This window comes from Pinus tabuliformis, chromosome 6 (genome assembly GCF_031772625.1).
Source record: "Pinus tabuliformis cultivar Carrire ecotype Pingquan chromosome 6, CPIR1, whole genome shotgun sequence".
NCBI lineage: Eukaryota > Viridiplantae > Streptophyta > Pinopsida > Pinales > Pinaceae > Pinus > Pinus tabuliformis.
Genome location: NC_142292.1, coordinates 32,653,248 through 32,673,720, shown reverse-complemented (window position 1 = coordinate 32,673,720; position 20,473 = coordinate 32,653,248). Strand labels below are relative to the sequence as shown.

The window sequence follows — 20,473 nt, the reverse complement described above, 5'->3', positions numbered from 1 at the left end:
AATTGCAAGTTGGAATTCAAAGTTTTAAAGTGGAAGAGACCAAGTGTGAAGGACTATGGATGAGTTGATACACCAATAGCGATAAAGCGTCAATCGGCGATCGGAGATCGGAGAGTGCAGAGGTCGGAGGAATAGCACAAAGGAGAGCGGACCCGACGAATTTTATAAGTGCTGGTGTATAAGTTTTGAGATCCGCTATAAGTGTCTGAAGTGGGTTTTCCTGTGGATTCCATGTATTTTATGTTTAAGTGTTGCGAGTCTTTTAAGGCTTAAAACCTATATTATCGTCTTCGATAATCGGAAATCGGAGGGGAAGGGGCATGATAATATATTCTGTGGAGTGCCGCGATAGAAGTGATTGTTGATAGCGATAAAGGTAACCTCAAAATGTGTGTAGAGGCTGTACCGAGGCGGAAAAGGTTAGTTTATGCATGTTTTGTGTGTATTTCTATGTATAATAGAATTAAAGCATTGATTGATAGTTTCATGGTTAAGTCCACATTAACCAAAGGTTAAGAGGGTTGTTATATATATGTAGGCTTAAGGGATAAGAGAAGGATTATAAAGGTTCTAAAGGGTTTTAATAGTCCCGTTAAGAGAGATTTGAAGAAGGCTTTAATAAAAGGGACAATGAAGGTTGTGAGGAGGAAAATAGACCCGATAGGAGGTTTAAGTGGGGTGATTGAGTTCCAGTAAAAAGGAACTGATGAAAAGGGCCTTGACCATTGTTGGTTGAAGATTTGACTCCCGAGAGAGTTAAATACCTAGGACATATGTGTTTATGCATTTTACATGCATACTGTGGGTGTAGCAGGGGTAGCCCTGCATTAATTGGTATCATAGCAAGTTAAAGCTCTTTGAGAAAACTTAGAACAAAGTTATGTTTTAAGATGTTTATGCAGGCAAGGGAGATCATATTTTAATCTAACAAATAGTAGGCACACAGAGGTGAAGTGCAGCAGAACTTGTAGATGTAAGAAGATAGAGAACAATCCATTCAAAGTGCAGGAGAATGGTGGGACAAGATCATGCAGAGATCTTGAAGGCGAGATGACATGTTTTGTTTTAAATTGATTTGAAGATTGGAGAATGTGTGGTTTTAATATTGACACACAGGTTACAGCATAAGAAGGTGAGAAGGTTGCAGCAATCTAGTGCAAGGAGTGGCCAATTAGTTCAAGAGGAAAGAACAAGAGAAATGCTAATAGACTGAGCTCAGAGGAGAGAAGCTTAGTGTGACATATGTAGCAAGGAGGAGACTTGTTCCTGCAGAGGTAATATAGCAACTCACAAAGGCAATTCCACAAAAGATGTGGGTAGAATTGCTAAAGGAAGAAGGAAGCTGGTAAGACTTTCTAAGTGAAAGAAGATTGTGGTTGTAGATGAAGCATCTCAGCAAAGGATAGCAAGAGAAATTGTGAGAGGAGAACCAGATGTGTTCTTGAAGGTAGAGTAAGGAAAATACTCTGAAGGAGAAGTGGCATTGAACTTGAAGAATCCAACAAGAGGTTGGGCAGAGAAGACAGTTGAAGTGTTCTCAAGAGAGAGTGAGAGATTGCAGAAGCCTAGAAGGAGCAAAGGTGTTGCTCAAGAAGAGGTTCCAGGTAGAGAACCAAGTACTTTCCAAAAGACCAAGTACAGAGGAAAGCTTGGTGAGGTAAGTTGCAACAAGGAGGCCTTGTTGTTGCAAAGGCTTTAATACAGCTCATAGTGAATGAATGAGGAACTCATAGGTGTGGAGAAGAAGATGACTACTGATAGTCCTAGCAGAGGTTCTGAGGAAGACCATAGTAGAAGAAATATAAAGAAAGAGGTTGCCAAGGCAAATGGCAAGAGGATGAGTCAAAAGGAGATTGACAAGGAAATTGCAGAGATAAAAGAACAACTCAATGTATTGAGGATGATACTTGAGGAAAACCAAAGACAAGGTTTGGCCTTGAGGAAAAAGGTAGTGAAGTATTCTAAGCTACATAGAAGACTACAATAGAGGCAATTGAAGAGCCTAGGGGAAGAACTCAGAGAGGTTGAGTTAGAAATGGAAGAATCCATTTGTGAACCAGAACAGGGTGAAGTTCTGGGTGAAGATGAAGACTTGAAGACTGAAACTTCAAGTGAGACCAAAAGGTCACATGATTTTAAATCTGATGATTTGTGTATTGTTGCAGGTGGAACACATGAAGAAGGACAATTTTCTGCTATTGTCATAAAGAAGGAAGAAGATAGGCAGAATCTAAATTTTGTTCTAAAAGAAGAAGATAGTGAGGATTGTATAGAACTTTTGGGAGGAATTCCAAGCAAGATGACAAATTGGTGGCATGAGTTAAGTCTTTTGGAAGAAAGGCTAGAAGACCCAAAAGTAAGTGTTCAAATTGTAAAATCAGAACTGAATGAGAGTGAAGGAGTTCACTACGGTGAACAAAGACATGAAGACATCATTGGAGCAGATGATGTGAAGGAGAGACTAGCTGACAGTCTCATGAATTCTTTTGAGAATTCAAAACAGCACACTGATGTGCTAACAGAGGAGGAGAAAACAGAGCAGCATACTGATGTGTTGCCAAAGGAAGAAGGGGCACTGAGGCCTTATGATTTTTATTTTAACAAGTGTTTTATGAGTGCAGGTTTAGTTGCAGATGCTGGAGGAAATTTGGCACAAATGGGCAGCCAAACAAAAATGGAAGTAGAGGAAAAGGAGAGACAGAATTTGAATTCTGTTTTAAAGAAGAAGGATGAGACAGTTGGGTCTCATGAGGAAGCTTATACACAGTTGGAGGAAAATATTGCTTTTCAGCATACTGCTAAAGTTGTAAACAGAGGGAGTTTGGCTTATATGGGTAACCAAAACCAAGCAGAAGAGAAGGAAGATGTCAAGCATACAAATTTAATGCTTGAAGAAGCTAACAGAGAGATTTTATTATTAGAAAATCTATTAAGAGAGTCTGAGTCAAGCCATGAATTGAGACCTCAGTAAATGATTTAAGTTTTAGTAATTTTGGTGAAGAAATGAGGTTTTCTGTAGAATGCGTAGGTAGAGATGTGAATGAGGAAGATTCAGTCAGCCCAGAAGGACAGATGAAAGTGTCACGTAACAGTGACAAAGAGAAGAATAGAAATGTACAGGAGGATGGGACAAATATGTCTCATGCTAAAGAAGAATCAGTCTTAGAACTGAAGGAGACTGAACTGACTACCAAGGTTAGTCAAGAAGCTGAAGGACAACCATGGAATGTTGTCAAGGAAAAGGAGGAGATTTATGCTGGAATTGATAAGTAGCATAGTGATGAGGTGTTTGAAAGGAATTAGGTAGAAAGTGAATTGTTGAAATATTTGCTGGAAGCATCTGAGCATGAGAAAGGGATTGCAGACATTGACAAAAGAATGTCTCAAGTTTTGACTGAGACAAAAGCAAATATTAGTTTGCTAAACTATGTTATGTTAACTAATATACAGAGTAATGTGAGTGAATTTGTTACTGCAGTCAGAGAACTAGAGAGCAGTTTACTTTTTGAAAGTAAATTTGCAGACAAAGAGCAGCAATTAGATATTGCAGAGGGAGATAACTTCAAGGATACTCAGGAAGTTTGGGTGGCAGCAATATCTACAACAGTATCTAGAGCAATCTCAAGAATAATAACAGAAGTTGAAGCAGAAAAAGATGAAGGAAGTAATCAACAGTTTAAATATGAAAGGACAACGTGCAGTGAGATGCAGTGGCAGAGTAATAAAAGCAAGGTTTGTTATCAACAGAGGATTGAACTGCAAGAGGCCATAGATGAACTATGGGATTTGATGCGAGTACCTAAGAAAAGCTACAGCAGAGCCAAGCAAGTAATCCATTGTAAAGTTGGATGGAGGGTGAAGAATGTTGAAGGTAAAGACAACGGAGCACTACAACATAAGGTGTGGAAGCCTAGAAGGTTACAACCAAAGAGAGATGAAGACAGTGAAGCTTATGGACAACAACAAACAAAAGTTTGGGACCCTGGAGGTTTCCTATTACCATATGAGAACACATGATCAAGAGATCATGAATGTTTTCAAGCTTGGGAGTCTGATGCAGGAGCATTCAACCCAAGAAAATCAATGTAATTTAGTAGACATAGGGGGTCTTGTGTTTTGAGGAAGTTGGTTTCCCAAGTATTGAATTAATGTAAATATTTAGGCCTTTGAGTGATTTTAATGAGAATATGAATTAATTAGATATTGTGAGACATATTTGTAAATGTTCTCGAATGTAGGAGAACATGAGAGGGTTAGGATTAGTTAGGAACTAGTTTGAAGAAACTGTTGAAAAGTAACTGAAGAACAGTTCCTCAAGCGTAAAGAAACTGCTGATAATGTATTGAAAATGGAAAATGAGGGAAGTTGGATAGGTTAGACGGACAGAGAGATAGAGGAGAGCCGCAGAGGCCTATAGGGAGAGTCTCCAAGAGGAGCATGAGGGCCAACTGAATGTAAATCAGGCCAAAGTCAATTGTGTCTGTACATTATTAAAATGAGTAGTTGAACTACTGTGACTGTGTATTTCCTTTTATGCGCTGAGTGATCCATAGTAGGACATTGATGATATTATGTGTGAGTCTAACAGTTGTATGTGTAGGTTAAATAAGAGCACAGACAGAGCCGAGGCAGAGTTTAAGTGGGATACACAGTGGAGATCTGAAGAGAATGCGATGTAAGAGTTCCCAGAAGACAAGCTCAGGAGAGAGTGTGCAATAGAAGAGCGGAAGAATGGAACCCTGAAGAAAAAACTCAGAAACCGTCGAAACTTGGAGAAATGGCGTAAAACCGAAGTAAATAGGCAGACGAAGAAGTGAAGTGTTAGCGCTCAGCAGCCATTGGATCTGGAAGATCAACGACCGGGATTGAATTGCATCGGCGTGATCCTTATGGAGATATTGGGATCGACCTTTGTTAAGTTGCAACGAGCGATCGCCAATTGATTGTGGACCATTGGATCGCGACCAGATCAACGGTCCAGATCTAATCGCAAGTCGGAAGTCAAAGTTTTAAAGTGGAAGAGACCAAGTGCGAAGGACTATGGATGAGCCGATATGCCGATAATGATAAAGCGCCAATCGGCGATCGGAGATCGGAGAGTGCAGAGGTCGGAGGAATAGCGCAAAGGAGAGCAGACCCGACGACTTTTATAAGTGCTGGTGTATAAGTTTTGAGATCCGCTATAAGTGTTTGGAGCGGGTTTTCCCGTGGATTCCATGTATTTTATGTTTTAAGTGTTGCCGAGTCTTTCGTGGTTAAAGGTACTCGAATTGATCTTTTTTCCCGAAATAAATAATATTCAAACATAACCTTGCCCGCAATGTGAAGTACGTCCTACTGTTCCATTTAAAATTATGTCGTTGAGAGCTACAGACACTATTCAAACATGTTGGTAATCACATCAAGAATGTCAACTACGTCCAAACATCACGTGGCTAACTACAATTAACATTATGTTCCTGGGATATTCACATGTACTCGGATTGAATTTTAACATGACCGTCCAACTGCTCCATTTAAAATTCTGTCGTTGAGAGCTAGAGACACTATTCAAACATGTTGGTAAACACATCGAGAATGATCCAAACATCACGTGGCTAACTACAATTAACATTATGTTCGTCTGAATATTCACATCCACTCCAATTGATTTTTTTTCCCGAAATAAATAATATTCAAACATGAGCTTGACAGCCCAATTGATTTTTTTCCCGAAATAAATAATATTCAAACATGACCTTGCCCGCCCAATTGATTTTTTTCCCGAAATAAATAATTTTCAAACATGAGCTTGCCCGCCCAATTGATTTTTTTTCCCGAAATAAATAATTTTCAAACATGAGCTTGCCCGCCCACAATGTGAAGTACATCCAACTGGTCCATTCAAAATTATGTCGTTGAGAGCTACAGACTTCTACTGCAATTCGGTTCTGCCTAAATAGTAAACATCACGTGGCTAATTACATGTGTTAGAAAAAAACAAAATACTAACTACTTCTGCACTGAATATTATGGAGCTTAGGACACTCACATCTGATACATGAAAGAGTTGAAGCTACAGTCATGGTTCGGTGGGGTGAAGTAGTTAGACAAATGCTTCTGAAACAAACATCCAAGGTCACAACCAAGACGCCCAAAATATTTCGCGTGCCTGCGTTTCTGCGCAAAGCGAGCGAAGATGCTTACATTCCCCGCATTGTGTCTCTTGGTCCACACCACTTTCGTAAACCTGAAGCAGAATATCAGTATGATGACCTGAAGAACGAAGACTATAAAGTCAAGTCCGTGGCTACATTTTGGCAGAGATTCACTAAGAAGGAGGATCCGGCGAAAGATAAGGAAGTGATATTGGATGATATGGTTAAAAATATCGAATCTATGCGGCCACAGTTTGAGAGCTTCTATGACTGGTCTAACACCCACAACGACTACCATCATGACCTTGGTCTCATGATGGCAGTGGATTCCATCTTTATTCTACAGTTCTTGTTCGGCCATGACGGGCGTGCCAACCGCATCCAAATAAAATGCGATATTCTGAAGCTGGATAATCAGATCCCGCTGGCTGTGCTCACACTAGTTTTTGACAAGGTGAAAGAAGCTCTACTTCACCCTCATCTCTATACCCATATGTGTTCTCAAGATGCAGGCACAATAAAGGGGCTGCTCGTGCAGACGGCGTACAAGGAGTTGTCTCCGTACAACATAACACCAGATGATAAACAAATTGATGATATAGTAGAAAGGGAGGAGCCTCATTTGCTAGGTTGCATTCATGCAATTGTTTCAGGATTCCTGCCAATCCAACCTGCGCAGGACGACAGAGAGCCGTCTCTACGTCAAAAAATCTCCAACTTTCTCCAGGATATTGTTGAGAAGATGTGCAGGATGTTGTTTTTCTCGAGTTACAAACCGGGGGATTTTCCCATCAAAGGATACACCGCCGAGGAGCTGGCAAAGGCGGGGATTAAGTTCAAATCATTCTCCAAGCGCTCCGACTACATCTGGTTTGACAAATACTCGCAGATACTGTATCTTCCACGGATGACTGTAACATCCCCTACGCAGACTGAAGTGTTCTTCAAGAACCTTCTTGCCCTGGAGTTCAATGATGCCGCCCGGAGCAACGAGGTGAGGCATTTCATTCAGTTGATGGACGCGCTCATCGACACTTCCCGTGACGTTCGCATTCTGAAGAGGTCTCATGTCATTCGTCTGGGAAGTGCGTTATCTAACGACGCGTTAGCCAAGATCTGGCATAGCATGCATAAGCCATTCTCCGCTGGTCACCTCGAGCCTCCCAAGGATCTGAAACAAGCACTGGACCATGTGCTTACCACCAAGTGTTGCATCATCAAATGCAGAATTGCGCTTATTAATAATTTCCCGAATATTGTAAGGTATGTTCTTCAAAAGCTTGGAATGTGGCCATGGTAGCTTGTGGGGACTGTCAAAAGCTCTAATAAGCAATAATAGGTCGCGTAAATTTGCGCTTCGGGATGTTGTGTTTGCAGACTGTTTACAGCAAGATGAAAATTGCGGATTGAATAAAATGTAAGGGCAACTTTGTATATTTTCCCTTTGGATTTAATCAGTGTGTTGCAGTCTAGCCAAATTAATGAGCCTTGAGCCTATTTTGCTGTCATATGAAAGGTTGCAAATTGAAAAAAATGTAAGGGAAACTTTGTATATTTTACTTAAGGTTGTGATCATTGTGATGCAGCCTAACCAAATTAATGAGCCTTGAGCCTAGCTTTTACTGTCATATGAAAGATCAAATGTTTGAGGAACTTTATTGTCATCAATGTTTACTTATATCTGTGCCTCAGATTTGTAGTTTTATATACAATTATTGATTAAAAGCTATTTGTCGTTTTACACCTTTTAAATTATATAATTATTGATTAAAAGCTTTATGTCAATACAACGAGGAATTCATTTTTTAATTTTCTTTTATTGTTAAATTTTATATAAAATGGTATAGAAAGAATTTAGTTAGAAAATAATGAACAAAATGTATAAGTACAAAAGAAGAAAAAAAAATAATATATTCTTTTCACAGCTGAAATAAATAAGAGAATACAGTTACATAAGTTACATGACTAACTAATATAGTAGTGAATCTAGAACAAGGTCCACATGTCCTAGTTAATAGGTCATGCAGTTATTATTTAATTCCCTCATGTAAGTGGAGAACAGTAAAAGGCATTCATGTACTTGTTGAGTTACCACTTGGTACATGTCTTAGTTAACAGGCCATGCAATCATCATTTAATTCCCTCATGTAATTGGACAATAGTAAAAGACATTCACGTACTTGTTGAGTTACCACATGGTACATATCCTAGTTAATAGGTCATGCAGTGATTATCTAATTCCCTCATTTAAGTGGAGAATAGTAAAAGGCATTCATGTACTTGCTGAGTTACCACTTGGTACAAGTCCTAGTTAATAGGTCATGCAGTCATTATTTAATTCCCTCATGTAAGTGGAGAATAGTAAAAGGCATTCATGTAATTGCTGAGTTACCACTTGGTACATGTCTTAGTTAATAGGTCATGTAGTCATTATTTAATTCCCTCATGTAAGTGGAGAATAGTAAAAGGCATTCATGTACTTGCTGAGTTACCACTTGGTACATGTTCTAGTTAATAGGTCATGAAATCATTATTTAATTCCCTCATGTAAGTGGAGAATAGTAAAAGGCATTCATGTACTTGCTGAGTTACCACTTGGTACATGTCCTAGTTAATAGGCCATGTAGTCATCATTTAACTCCCTCATGTAAGTGGAGAATAGTAAAGGCATTCATGTACTTGTTGAGTTACCGCTTGGTACATGTCCTAGTTAATAAGTCATGCAGTCATTATTTAATTCCCTCATGTAAGTGTACAATAGTTTAATTCCCTCATATAAGTGGAGAATGGTAAAAGGCATTCATGCACTTGTTGAGTTACCACTTGGTACATGTCCTAGTTAATTGGTCATGCAGTCATGATTTAATTCCTTCATGTAAGTGGAGAATAGTTTAATTCCCTCATGTAAGTGGAGAATAGTAAAAGGCATTCATGTACTTGTTGAGTTACAACATGGTAATAATAACAAGGTTTCCATGCATGACTCCACTCCACTACCCAAATTGAAGTACAACTAAATGTATTTAATATCTCTAATGCCTGACCTAAAGCACTACTACGGAGAAAAAAATGAATGGTCCTCATAAGAAGTCATCTAAGGTAACCATTTTATAATGCATCTAAGTAACATAGAATAGTCGACTATTCTATTCTCTAGGTGTTTGCTTGAGGCCATAGAGAGAGTTCTCGGGTCGAAAAACTAAAGGTGAATTATTTACATACCCTTCTGCCTACACCATGTAAATTTCCTCTTTGAGATCAACATAAGTAAATGCATCCTTCACATGCATGTGGTGAACCTCCCACCTTCTTGTTGTTATAATGGAAAGAGCTAACCAAATAGTATCCATTTTGATCACTAGAGAAAAAGTTTCATCATGTAATCAATGCAATGAAACTACTAAAAGTTTTTGGCCACCAATCATGTTGTGTATCTGCTCACAATTTCATTTGCTGCTTTCTTTTTCCTATAGGCCCACTTGCATTTGACAATTTTATGATCTAAAGGAGGTGAAACCAAGTACCAAGTTTGGTTCTTAATGAGAGAGTTGTACTCCTCGTCTATAACTACTTCCTAGAAAGGATTCCCTATAGCTTTGGCATATGTTTGAGGGTCAAATGCTAGAAACGTGTAGAATTGTATGGGAATAATTAGGTCTATAGTTGTGAGCGCATAAGATGCTTCTTAAAATTAAGATCTTGTTGTAGGATCACCCATGAGATCCACTTCTAAGCCAAAAGTGTTTGGGAATCTGAATCTTCACATGCATGCTCATGATCTTATGAATTAGCTTTGGAACTCATATCTAAAATCTAATCTGAATGATAGGATGCATCATCTCTTAGATTTCATACAAGAGGAAACACATAAGTTTTTGCATGTTGTTTTGTATATGCATGTAGGGGACTTTTTTCAAAATAAACACTCTTATTAAGAAAGAGCTTTTTTTGTTGAAATATATAGCAGTCTATCTCCCTTCACACCATCTAGATATCCAACAAAGATGGAATTTTTGGTTTGAGGCTCCAAATCCTTCCTCTTTTCTATAGGAATGTGGACCCATGCGCGATATTTGAACATGTGGAAATATATCACTTCCAGTTGCATGTCACTCCATGTTTCAAAAGGTGATTTCCTTATAACTAGTTTGTGAGGAAATCTATTTACATAGCTTATTATTTACTCCCATCGCTTTCAAAATATCACATAGTCAGCTGATCATTTTGAAAACCATTAATATGACCCTATCCATTCAGTTCAATGCCACATTTTGACCCAATGCTACAATCACATTGTCTCTTATCATCAGGAAACACCTTTAGAATCGTTGTCCTTGTCGATTCCTACTTCATTTGTTGCTCCATATCTTTCTTAGATTGTAAATTTGGGCCTAACTGTTGTTAATAGAAAGCACTCTAATTTCGATCCTTGTCTATTCCAATCCTACCCCACACACCTCAGATGGAGTCACAAGCATATAAACACTTTTATTCACTATAAATGGAGCTTTTCATAGATCACTTCCCCTTTGCTCTATGAGGGTATGTCGAGATGCAACACCAAGGAATGTTATGCGGAGTAACACGAATGCCACTATTTCAAGTGCCATGGATGTGCCCATCCTTATTTCAAGGTAGAGAGAGTAGAATAAGCTTCTTAAAAGGTATGTTGAGTTTACATACAAGTGGAATTTTTTCTACAATTTCCCATTTTGAATATAATGAGGTTGTGTACTTCATCAAGGGTGCACAATTTAATTGTTTTGCATTTTGTTTGTCTTTTACATTGGAATTTGGCAATATATTTCTTGGTGAGAATGTAATTTTTCTTATTTAAATCATATTCTTGATTACAAATGGATTTAGCACCCTAAAATTCTTTTGAAACACTTGGATTGTACAACTACATAACTAAAACCTACAATTTCAAGAAATCCCTACTAGATTTTAAGTAAATTTGACCAAAAAAATACACCCATAAAATATAAAAATGTAAAACAATTAAACCACTCATTTCTTCAAGTCCTCATATTACAATTTTTTTTGGTGTTCACGCGAAATTTGGAGCTTTCCCTTCTTTGTTTCAAAATTCACCCTTTTCATGGAGTTAGACCGTTACATTCCTCATGACTTTTGTAGTGCGTTAATTAAATATTTTATCCATCTACTTGATTACGCAATCAGATACAGGTAAGTGACCTGAGCGACTCCAAATGCAATGTCTGAAATGTCAGATGGTTCCAATGTAGCAATTATTGAGGCAGGCCACCATTTCAAGTTGTATTCCTTTTCTCATTTCATTCCAAAATCATATTACATTTTTATTCTTACACATGCTAATGAGGATAGCAAGTTGTGGCATGAGAGTTCTGGACATTTAAATTATAGTATTATGAGAAGCTAAGTAAAGAAAGAATGGTTGAAGTCCTACTACAAATATAGTATATACATGGAGTTTTCCAACGTTGCATACTTAGCGAGCATCTTTAGGAGAATTTTGATACATGTAAAGCATGGAAAGTATCTTCACTTCTAGAGTTGGTGCACAATGATGTCATGAGCTTTTTCCCTCACCCATCCATGAATAAAGTAAGGCATGTACTCACATTTATTGATGATTGGTCAAGGTATACATAGGTGTATTTTTTGAAGTTTAAATCTAAAGTGTTTTAACACCATAAAGATTTCAAATAACTCGTAGAGAACTAAGCAAGGAAAAATATCAAGAAATTTCATACATATGACAAAGGAGAATATGTTAACAAATATCTTAAGAATCTATGTTCAAAAGAAGATATAGAGATGCAATATATAGTGCCATATACTCCACAAAATAATGGAGTGGTGGAGAGAAAGAAAAGGATATTAAAAGAGATAGCTAGCAGTATGTTGCATGCTAGATGACTTCCTCCAAGATTGTGGGTTGAGGCTATCAGTTATTAGGATATATTCAAAATAAATTTCCTTATACACCAATGAAGGGAATCAATCCTTATGAATCATAGACAAGGAAGAAAGCATATGTCATACACTTCTGAATTTTTTGTTCCTGTGTATGGGATCACATCCCTTCTAATAGGAGGAAGGCTATGGAACCTCATAATAGGGAGAGTATATCTATTGGATATATAGAGGGAATAAAAGGATGTAGGTTGTTAAATTATTCTACAAATACTTTATTGATATAGAGGAGTGTCAAGTTTAAAGAAATCCTATTGCATTCACTTCAAGAGTATCCTCCTACACCTTCTTTGCCACTTTTGGTTTTAGATCTCAAATAGACTTCTTTAAATTAGATTTATTAAGATTTTAAACTAATATTTCTGATAAATAACATGATATTGCTAATCCAAAACACAAACCTCAATGGGAACAACAAACACTTCTGAAAGTTAATGAAATTAGTAGATTATCATGTCAATCCATAGAGAACCAAATCATAGTTTATGGACCTTCCACAAGCTTTATTTCCCCATAAAAAAATGTAAACCTAGATGAAAAGAGTATAAGACCTACTTCCCAAACAACTTATTAAACCACCTCAATTTCTAATACACTTCATTTAATGGTTATATAGCCTTATGAAAAGCCTTGATCAACATAATATAATAAATAAATATTACAATGTAATATGAAAATTAAGAAAAAACAAAACACTCGATACCTTGCAAAGTTGTAAATTATTTTCCATTTTTAAATTTGTTGCACCTCGAAGTCCATGCATGGTGGCTGGTCGGTCATAAGGACAATAGTATTTTCACCCCCAACAACTCCTCCCACATGCACATGACGTTGCTATGTATATGTAAAGATGACGTTTAAAGAATCGCATCATACATGGTTAGGTTAGGTTGGTAGATGAATGTATCAAAATTAAAGGCTTCATGTCTGTTCCGTCTGTCATAAAGGGACATGTAATATTTTCACTTAAAATAATTAATTATATTCAAGTACCCCTCCCACATGAAATGCGAGGTTACCTAAATTCCTTTCAAATACCCATCAGTGTTTAATTAAAGTTTCGTGGTGTATACATTGGAACTTGCCGTCCGGTTGGGAGTCTTATTCATGCCAACTCACAAATTTGAAGGCGATGCATGTATGGACTGGACGAGAAACGCTCGGTAAATTCTAAATTTATAAATTAAAAATAATTTATCGTAATAATAATAATTTGAAAAATAATATATAATTATAAAACTATTTCTATTTACATCTCTAAATATATTTGTTATTTTAAACGATTATAAAATAATTGATGATAATAATAAATTTCGCTTAAGATCATCTCAGCTGGTTTTACAGTCACCTCTTTCTCACGCGTCTGGAATTTGAGGTCCCACTCATATCCTTTGTAGGGCGATGCATCACCTTGGTTTCCTTTGTGGTTGAACCAGTGAATAAGGGGACAAAGGCCTAGCCGCAAAATACCTTATTAAACAGCTAATACCTAGTCTGATTTTACACATCTTCCTTCCTCCTTATTTCCGGATACGGCAGCTTCTAATGTTACGGAACCTGCTTTGCTTGCTTTCCCAATCAATCAATTAATGTGTGGAGGTCCTCATCAATAGGTCCACATCTCCTTTCTTCCATGCTCAGGAAGTGTGCCCTCCATCTCCACTTCTCTTTCTTCTTGTGGTTGAGGGTTTAAGCAAGCTACTCACTATAGAAAAATGAAGAGGGGTCTAAAATGAATAGCAGTGGTCGAAAACTTGGTAATCACAACCTTACTTTTTGTTGATGATATTCTACTCTTCAACGACTATTCTCATCAAGATACAACCACTATAAATGCTTCTCTACAGCTGTTCGAGAAAGCCATGGGTATGCAAATAAATATCACAAAGTTGTTTCTCTCCATTCATGATTTGAATGATGTAGAAGTTTATTTTTTTACTCTCTTTTTCATTTTTCACTAATTCATTTTGATGAAGGTTTACAATATTTGGGGTTTCATCTTAAGCCAAACGATTATTGAAAGGACACTGACTGTGATTGATAGCTAAATTGGAAAAGATATTAAAAATTTGGAGCCTAAGATGGCTTTCAAGGGTTGGACGTCTAGTGCTCATCAAATCAATGCTTGAGGCCATCCTAGTGTATTACATGTCATTCTCTTGGATCCCAAAAGGAATCCTAGAGAAGATTCACAGGTTATTCTCTCGTTTTCTATGGGAAGGCTCTAAGGAATAGTATGTTCCCCTGTGGTCGAAATGGGACAAAATTGCAATGCCTAAAGCTTGGGGTGATGGGGTTTAAACAACATTCCACTCTTCAGGAAAGCACTGGTAGCAAAGGTCAGTTGTTGACTCATTGCAACCAACAATGTATGGACATCGATGGTCCACATGAAATACATTTTCCTAGACTCTGCAGAGATAGGGAAATGACTCTAAATAAAAGACCTATCACAGTAGTTTGGTTGACTTGACAAGTCATGAAGTTTGGTAGTGTGGAAAATGTTTTGAAAAGGAGAACGGATGTGAGTAAGGGTAGAACATTCCAAGAGAAAGTGTTTTTCATCTTCAACTCTCTTAGTATCGCAAAGGGGGTAGATTCTTTCATCCCAAGGTGTTTTGGGAATAGACTAATGCTCGGTTTCACTCTAAAGCTCATGAGAATTAGTTCTTATCTTTGCAATGTTCATTTTCTTCTTAGCATTGGTCAAGACAAAAAGATAATTTTGGTTAGCAAAAGTGGGGTTGATCACCTCCTTATAATATCTTAGCTTCCTTTTTCCTTCTAATTCTTTATCATCCCACAACTTATCCTTAAATTTGGAAGTAATAGTGTTTTTAATATCATCCTTATTCTTCAAGATGATCTCCTCCTTTATCCCCCAATGGTCAAGCCAGAACTGGGCATCCTTATGCCAACCTCACTTGAGCCATAGATGGGGGTTTTGACTAGAGTTAGAAGCAATTTGGGGAGCCTCTTGGCTTCCATGTTGGATAAGTTCTTCTTGTACATCAAAAACCTAAACATATCCATGATTTCAATGTGGGAGAGGCTATATTCAATTAAGATAATAGTGTAGCGAGTATTTCCTTTAACCATGAGGTTGTAGGTTATACATTGCTTTTCGATCATCTCAATATTTCTCCATGATTCTCTAGACATATTTTAGCCCAAAACCTCACATCCATATAAAATAACAGGGGTGACTAGACTCTTGAAGAGGAACCTTTTTTTACTCCAAAACCAAAGATTAGTTGACTTACAATTGTTTTTGTAATCCCCCCTCTCACACTTACCCAATTTCATTGGCCCACTAGGGTAAATATGAGATGAAGAGTTACTGTGACATGACCCAACCTCCAACCTTCAATTATGGACGTGTTGGAGTTCTTTTTCACCACCCTGGGCCCACAACCGCATGCATGACAAGGCAAGAGTGTGGTTATAGCCCTCCAACCACATGCACAAGCCTCCTTCCTTGTAGTTATAGCCAAAAATTTCCAGTTCAAAGGGCGTGATCCTGAGATTTGAGCATTTTTCTAGGCTAGCCTCAAGACCACCGCCCAAAACTACCTGTAACTTCTCAGAGTGATAAATGACATAATGAGAATGTTAATCATACAAAACTTGAACAAGAACTTGACCTAACCAAATCTAACCATGACAGTCATTTCGTCAAACACATAGTGAACATGTAAGCTATAAGTCATGAATGCATATATGATCATAGGAGTCTGAAACTTATCTGAGAATCGCCAAGAAGGTATAATACCCTCTCATAATAGCTACAATAACACTTGTTAGTTCATGCATTCATTAACCATCAAATATTGATCAAATCCTGGAAAATTCATAGCTAGAGCACATTACAAATCCATGCTTATAACCAACATATAACCAGATTACTAACCATGATAGAACAACCATCAAATCACCATAATAACAAGTACAAGTGGTCATAGATTACAATAGGAAAATAGCTCTTCTTAAATTATGTAAAACCAACGAAGTCAGGGACTTCCATGTACCACTTGACCATAGATTGAGTTGAACCATTTTTTTTTTCAATCAATCACCTCCGTGCCATATTCCAAGCATGAATATGGGGTCTCTAGACATAAACAACTAGGGCTTCTCGGAGATTAAACTACCTCCACCCCCAAGCTACCGCAATCTCACCAAAATTGGTCAAGAGATCAGAAGGCCCAAATGATCCGGATTTAAACAGGAACGCAACAAATTACAGATATAACCATAAATACAAATATGCAGTAGAAATAACACTTTATTTCATTAATATCAAATGTTGAAATATGCTTACAAAGAGAAAGGAAATAAGACTAGCAAGGGTAATGGTAGCTTATCCCTGAGAAGAGAAGTGGCATCTACATGCCTCTAAAATGTGTTACAATGAGGCTCGAAGGCCTATTTATTGTTGAGAAACAATGGAAAACCCTAAACATAAAAAAACCTAACCCTAGGAAATGAAGCACCAAACTATGGGCCCTGTTTGGGTAAATTGGGACATCAACTTCCTGGGGTCGTAACTTTGGCATACGATCTCTGTTTGATGCGCACAATATCTCGTTAGAAAGATCTATTCGAGGACCATGTTGGCCCCTATTTTACCAAAAAATGTCGTTTAGGGCTTCAAAACGACTCTAGAAGTTTAGGACCCAAAAATCTGACAAAAATAGTAAATTGTTGATCCAGGTGGATATTGGTGGCCACCTGCCAAGTCCACCTGGACCCCCACCATTGTCTTTCTCAGCATTTTCAGTTTCCTTAATTGTAGCACAGTTTACTATTTTTAGCAGTTTTTCGGGTCCTGAACTTCCGGAGCCGTTTTGCGGCCCTAAACGACGTTTTTTTGGGAATCTGGGGCAACATGGGTCCATGGACCAATGTTGCCTCCCAAAGTGGTAGTACTCGGATAGATCTTTCTAACGAGCTATTGTACGCGTCAAACGGAGATCATATGCCAAAGTTACGACCCCGGGAAGTTGATGTACCAATTTACCCCCAAACGGGGCCCACAGTTTGGCGTTTCATCTCCTAGGGTTAGGTTTTGGAATGTTAAGGGTTTTTCATTGTTTCTTAACAATAAATAGGCCTTCGAGCCTCATTGTAACACAGTTCAGAGGCATGTAGCCACCACATCTCTTCTCAGAGATAAGCTACCATCGCCCTAGCTGGTTTATTTCCATTTCTGGTTGTAAGCATATTTCAGTATTTTCCATTAATGAAATGAAGTATTATTTCCGCTGCATCTTTGTGTATATGGTTATCTCTGTAATTTGTTGCGTTCCTATTTAAATCCGGATCAGTGGTATCAGAGCGGTCTGCTTTTTCTCTGTTTTTCTTTGCATGTCCCCAACAAGGTCGGGATATAAGGAGTTAGGGCTTGAACTGGTTGAACCTTTGCAAGACCAGCCTCGCAAATCTCGACGGCCTCCCATGGCGGACGAGAAGAAAGACGAGGGGGCAGGAGATCCCATCAAAATCTTGCTCGAAGAAGCCCTCGAGCAATAACGGAACGCGATGATGGACAGCTTTGCCCAGATCCTTCAGCGGCTACCCAGAAGCAACGCATCGGCTTCCAGCAGCTACTCTGGAAACGCCACACCCTTTAAGGTACAAGTTAATTTTGAAATCCCCATATTCGAGGGTCAGATAGACGCAGATGCCGTAGATAAATGGTTAAATCTGCTAGAGGGTTATTTTTCTGTTCATGAATTTTCGAGTCGGGAAAAGATTGTTTTTGCTCTTCTCAAAGCAGCCCCCCACGTCAAGGACTGGTGGGAAACCTACTGCGAGCAGAAGGATGAAAGTACTGGCTCACTATTTTCAGCCGCACCCACCTGGGATTCGTTCCAGGATGCCATCAAGGAACAGTACTACCCTGTCGGAAGCTATGAGGATGAATACATAAAGTGGACCACGCTGCGGCAGGGAAGGGACCAAGACGTGCCGGAGTTCACCAATCTTTTCCATACCCTTCGCACAAAGTTGGGTATCAAGGACTCGAAGCAACATTTGATACTCAAATACCGTGGCTGCCTGCACAAGTACATCCAGGAAGAAATACAATTCCTAAACATCCCCTTGCTCGGCGCAGCATACCGATATGCCGTCAAGGTCGAGCAGAAGTTTAAACAAAAGAAGCGAGACTTTGGATCTGCGAATTCAAAGCAGGGGAAAGGTGCCCCTAAACCACAGAACAAAGGACAAAGCCAAGGCGGGGCAGCCCAAGACAACCAACCGAAGCCGCAAGCAAAGAACAGCGCCGCGAAGCTGAAAAAGGACACTGGAAAATGGTGCGAGTTCCATAAGAGCTCCACTCACAACACAAGTGAGTGTCGGGCCAAGCAGTCACTGGTGGCTGAGCTAAAGGTTTCAGAATCAGATGCATGTTCCGACTCTGAGTCAGAACCCGATAAGGGGTATGAAAAAGGGAAGCAGATCATTGATGCGGATCCCAGCGCCACTGTTGCTACCGCAAAGATCCAGAAAAATGAACCCGAAGATCCAGAGGAGGAGGAGCGTCTCTTCCACTCCCAGATGTGGGTAAAGGGCTCCCCGATACAGTTCATTGTTGATAGCGGGAGTCAAAAGAATCTCATTTCGGCAGAGGTCGTGAAGCGGTTGGGCTTACCGACCACAGCACATCCACAACCATACACCATTGGGTGGCTTCACCAAGGACGAGATCTTCGCGTGAGCCAGCAGTGTCGCCTTCCATACAACATCAAGCCCTTCACGGATGAGGTATTGTGTGACATTGCTCCCCTTGAAGTTTGTGATGTACTACTAGGTCAACCATACTTGTGGAAGCGACATGCTGTGTATGAATCAAGGCCCCGTGCTGTTATTATTACATTGGGAAATAAGTTGTTCAGGATACCAGAGGTAGCACCACCTGCCGCCCTCTCTTTGATTACTGCAAAACAATGCAGTAAGATCATTTCCAAAACCAGGAAATTTGTTTTCCTGATGATACGCCCTCAAGGAAAGAAGAAGACAGTGGTCCGCGGCCTCCAAACGGGGTCCCTCTGCACGACAACTACAGATGGACAAGGTTGTGGAGGAGTACGAGGACATCTTCACCTCCCCGGCAGGGGTTCCTCTGCACTGTCAAGTCAAGCACTCCATTGATCTGACCCCAGGTGCGCCGCTACCCAATGGACCAATTTATCGGCGCTCCGTTCTGGAGAACGATGAAATCAAGAGGCAGATTCAGGAGCTCCTGCAGAAAGGTCACATCCGTCCGAGTTCATCGCCCTGTGGGAGCTCGATCGTGTTGGTACAGAAGAAGGATGGGACGTGGAGACTCTGTATTGACTATCGGGCGCTGAACAAGATCACTGTCCGTAATAGGTACCCGATCCCGCGGATTGATGACCTCCTAGACCAACTAAAGGGGGCGAAATATTTCAGCAAGATCGATCTGAAGTCAGGATATCACCAGGTACCAATCGAACCCTCCGATGTGTGGAAGACTGCCTTCAAATCCAAGGAGGGCCTCTTCGAATGGTTGGTCATGCCTTTCGGATTGACGAATGCTCCTGCAACCTTTATGAGGCTAATGGATGACATCTTGCGGCCATTCACCAACTCCTTTGTAGTAGTATACTTGGATGGCATTCTGATCTTCAGCCAGAGTTGGGAAGAGCACCTCCACCACATCCGACAGGTTCTCCAAACACTGCGGCAACACAAGCTATGTGCCAATTTGGAGAAATGCACTTTTGGCATGACCCAGGTTCAGTATCTGGGATACATCATTGATGAACAGGGGGTGCATGTCGATCCGGCCAAGATCCAAGTCATTCAGGATTGGCCCTCTCCAACCACTCTAACAGAGCTCCGCAGCTTTCTAGGTCTTGCCAACTTTTACCGCAGGTTTGTGTTGGGGTTTTCTCATATTTCTTGGCCCTTGAGTCAAGTCACCAAGGGCGGGGCGAAAGCAAAATTCTTTTGGTCTGAATCTCAACAGAAGGCATTCAGGGAATTGAAGGATCGCCTCTGCACAGCACCAGTGCTCGCGTTACCAGATTTACAACAACCATTTGAGATCGAGACAGATGCCTCTAACTATGCTATTGGGGCAGTCCTTACTCAACATGGACATCCAGTGGCATATCACAGTGAAACACTTTCAGACACAGTCCGGAAGTACCCCACTTATGATAAAGAGATGTATTCCATTGTACAGGCCTGCTGACAATGGAAGCATTACATTTTGGGGAAGGAAACAGTCATCCACACAGACCACCGACCTCTGCAGTTCATACAGACCCAAGGGAAATTGCAGAATGATCGCCATCAGAAGTGGTCTACATACCTGCAACAGTTTCACTTGAATATCAAGTATA

At 39.5% G+C, this 20,473-nt stretch overlaps 1 protein-coding gene across 1 annotated transcript; it reads left to right on the top strand.

Moving 5' to 3' along the window:
- Window positions 1–6,063: 6,063 nt before the first annotated feature.
- Window positions 6,064–7,437, top strand: LOC149257075 (putative UPF0481 protein At3g02645). The gene has a single exon (XM_089454233.1). It carries the CDS (start codon window positions 6,064–6,066, stop codon window positions 7,435–7,437), a length of 1,374 nt encoding a protein of 457 aa, XP_089310359.1.
- Window positions 7,438–20,473: the final 13,036 nt, after the last annotated feature.